Consider the following 3,792-nt stretch of genomic DNA (forward strand, 5'->3'; position numbering starts at 1 on the left):
CACGCCATGGGAGATTGTTCAAAATAATACTTTGAATTAAAAAAAAAAAAAAAAAACCTGAATCAAGCTCAACAACTAATTTTCCATTTACTTATAATATCACATTTACAAATAAAAGCATTTGCATACCATAAATTTCATTGAAACAATTGGAAAAATAAAAGTTTCTTCAAGACCGACAAAATATGGGTCATTCTTTTCAATAATAACACTGTTCATACAATGAACCACGTGTTGGCGAAAGCAGTTTAGCTCAATCTCATCTCTCCATTCTAATTCGTCGAATGATGATACAGCTTTCAGTCTTATCAATTTGAGAAAAAATTTCTGAAGTTTGAAATAGGGTTCTTTTGATTCTCTTATACAGTCTATGGCAGGGGACTGCACTAAACAGTATTTCACAAAATACTGTGTCAATACTAATGTTTGGCACTATCTCTACATTTAATTTTGGTCAGAGTAGTTTTTGGCATTGTATTTAGAAAAATCACTCCAATTTGGATTGTTTAACTCTATAACAGCAAAAAGTACTTTGTAACATTCAGATTTTCTTGTCCACACAGTTAAGGCGATTTTTTCTTTTTTTTTCTTTTTTTCCTTTTTTTTTTTTTTTTACAAATATGTTAGGACATGGACATTTTATTTGAGCAAAAGTACCAGTGATTAGATTTTCTTTCTGTTTGTTTGTTTGTTGTTAGCATCATTGCATTGCTCACCAGTCCCCATGACACACCTCAGTGATTGTGGGTATAGTTGTAAGTCTCTTTAAAACGACAGACAGTGATTTCCCATTCAATTACATCAAAGTAGTTTATAGGCTGGTGATTTCCAGTGACATTCAAAAAGATCAGAAGATACTGTCACATTGTCACAAACCAGCCTCTGGCACTCTCTCACTTGCGTGGTCTCATTTATTGGCTAAATGCAGGAAGGGAGGGTTGGGGGTGGGGGTGGGGGTGGCGGGGGTTATTGAGAAACGTATAACTCTATAAGAAATGTCTCAACTCTCAACTCCAGGTGGGGACAGTCTTCATGAAGTGCCTGAAGTCTGAGCAGGACAGTTCTTGCGCCCCCACCCACCCCCACTTGGGATATTTATTGGGCTGCCTCCTTGTGCAACCATAAAGCTTCTTTTTCTGGCTGCAACACCAGATCACGACGACGCCACGCCGTTTACAGTGTTGTTTTCTGTGCTGGCACTGTCCCTGATGGGGAGGACACCAGAGTCTATGGGGGAGGAAACGGTGCAGTCCATTAGAGAGGCGGGGGTTGCTTCTGTAGAGCCTGAATCCGTGATGGAAGTTGGTACTGAATCTAAGATGAGGGAAGCAGCTGAATCTGGTTCAGTGTCTGTGACAGTCAGACTGGTTGATTCTGGAGTGGAGGTGCGCACAATGTCTGTGACAGGAAGAATGGTAGGAGACGGTGCAGTGGTGCTGACAGTCTCTATGACAGGAGGAGTGGAAGAGTCCTGTGAGGGCGAATGGCCTGAGTCAATGGGTGGAGGTGGAGTGGGTGAAGGTGAAACAGTGACTACGCTAGGGGGAGTAGGGGAAGGAGGAGATACATCATTAACACAGGGAGAGGTAGAGTCTAACTGTGGTGGTTGGGAGTCTATAACGGGAGGTATGGGGGATTCTCTAGTTGAGGGAGGAGATGAAGATTCATCTGCTATTTCTAACTGGTTGGGAATATCAGAGTGTGTGCTAATGGAGGGTGGAGGGTCAGTGGAAATGTTGCAGTCTGTCATAGGAACAGGAGAGGGGGTTGGGGATGGAGGGAGGCTGTCATGCATAGGTGGAGCAGTGGAGTCGTAGGGAGTAGTAGCAGGAGCTAAAGTTTCACGAGTGTCCTCTGGCAAAGTTGGGTCAAATTTCAGGGTGATATTGTCAATGTCATTACTTAGGGGGTGTGGGGATTCTAACATGGAGCTAGGTGGGGGCTCGATGATGGGTGTGGTGCAGATTAGTAAGGAGGCAGGCATAGTTTGAGTGACAGGAGGGGTGGAAGAGTCCAGTGAAGGGGCAGGGGTAGCAGTGGACTCTTTTGCAGGAGAAGCACCGGTGTCGTTCATCTCAGGAAGGGTAGAATCCATCAAGGGCTCAACAGAATCCTGGATTATTGCTGGAGGTCCATCCGCGTCAGCTAAAAGTGGGTCTGTGATGCATGGGGCTTTGTGTAAAGGAGTGGAAGAGAGCAGGTGCTCTTTGCTGGCGTGTATGATGCCGTCTTTAGCCAGTGCTGTGATGGGGGTCATGGATAAAGATAAAACTGATTGACCGTTGGGGTCTTTAGGCTCAGGCTTGCCAGGGTGTACCTCCATGAATGTGGGGGCGGACATATCTCCGACCGACGGAGCGGTCAAATCAACAGCCGAAGAGGCGGTGGAGTCCATGGTGGACACTGCAGTGGCAGCTGCCTCGTGGAGTGGCGTGTCATGCACCCTGGTGTAGTCCCTGCTGCTCTCAGATTGGGCCAGCAAGAGGCGCTGTTCTCCAGGTTTCCTTGGGGGAAGGAGAGGTTGACGAGTGTAGCTCTCGCCATCAGCCAGGGTCTCAGGGAGGGGCTGGTAGCGGGTCTCTGGCAGCAGGAGAATGCAGATGATGCAGATGAGAGTGCAGCAGGCAAAGATAATGTGATGAAGGAAATAGCCCTTCTGATTGTGGAGCTCCATGATGGGTGCAGTAAGCATGCCGAAACCAGCGCTGGCTAGCACCAGGCCCAGACCACCACCCCTATGGGAAGACAGAAGACACTTGGTAGGATTTCAGATTTGTCATCACACACACATAAAACCTTATAAACGTATAAACCACCCAGAAGGGAAGACCAAGTTCACTAGATCTAAATCTCTTCATAAATCAAATCTATATGGTGTTCTGCTGAACTATCATCTAAATCATTTATATGAAGGGAGGCTCTTATTTTTGCCGTAGGCTTCTGTTGACGTATCACTGCCATTTTATCAAACAGCAGCAGAGAGTGCTGCAGTACCACCAAACGCCCTCCCATACATGCAGTCTCATTCCTCTCCTGCCATTGCCTAAATTCACCACCGAATGGAGCCCTTGGAGCACTGTCGGCAGAATAACACCCCTTACATAACCCCAGATAATGAACCTCCACTGCTGTGTCATATATTCTCAGAGGGGATGGCTAATTTGTACAAGACGTGGATTACATTTGACACTGAACTGTGAGACTCTGTTGTTTCCAGCAGCTCAATGATTTCATACTCAGCCTTTAACAGGAGGAGCAGCTGATCCATCTGTAGGAACACGTTATGACAACTAACCACTTGAACATCTGAATTACATGCTAGTAAGGTGTAAAAAGAATTTGCACCCGATTTATTTTTCTGATTACTTGCAGATTTATGACTTTAATAATTGTATTACGTAAAATTTGTTGACAAAGCCAGTGTTACGCATTTAAAAAATTTCACATTTTGTCCTCCTCCCATGAGGGTACAGTTTCGGTTGACTTACCTGATCACAGTGGGTGTGATCTCAGCACAGAAGAAGATGCTCAGGTTGCTAACTGCGTGGGAGGAGAACATGCCGATGATGGAGAAGGCGATGGAGAAGTTCTTATTCAGCGTACCTGAGCTATCTGCAGACAAAGCAGGAGAAATGCACACATGGAACTTGAGGCTCAACAGTGCTATACAGAGGACAACAGTGCTATACATGAAAATAAGGGCCTGAAAAATGTTCTGAAAAATCTTTTTTTCTTTTCTGCCTTTCAGAGGTACAGAGGTATTTTTAAGAAGAACAGCATATTTGAAATATT

General features: G+C 44.9%; 1 protein-coding gene across 1 annotated transcript in view; it reads right to left on the minus strand.

Moving 5' to 3' along the window:
• Positions 1 to 580: 580 nt before the first annotated feature.
• Positions 581 to 3,792, minus strand: part of LOC139628853 (solute carrier family 22 member 23-like) — a 30,496-nt gene continuing 27,284 nt past the window's right edge. The window contains exons 9-10 of the mRNA XM_071490964.1: positions 3,489 to 3,612; positions 581 to 2,735 (exon numbers count right to left, since the gene is read on the minus strand). Coding sequence (XP_071347065.1) covers positions 1,154 to 2,735; positions 3,489 to 3,612 — 1,706 coding nt within the window. The 3' untranslated portion in view covers positions 581 to 1,153. The remainder of the gene's footprint in view (positions 2,736 to 3,488; positions 3,613 to 3,792) is intronic.

This window comes from Trachinotus anak, unplaced genomic scaffold, assembly GCF_046630095.1.
Source record: "Trachinotus anak isolate AG129_WGS33_773 ecotype Australia unplaced genomic scaffold, CSIRO_AGI_Tana_v1 ptg000012l, whole genome shotgun sequence".
Taxonomy (NCBI): Eukaryota; Metazoa; Chordata; class Actinopteri; order Carangiformes; family Carangidae; genus Trachinotus; species Trachinotus anak.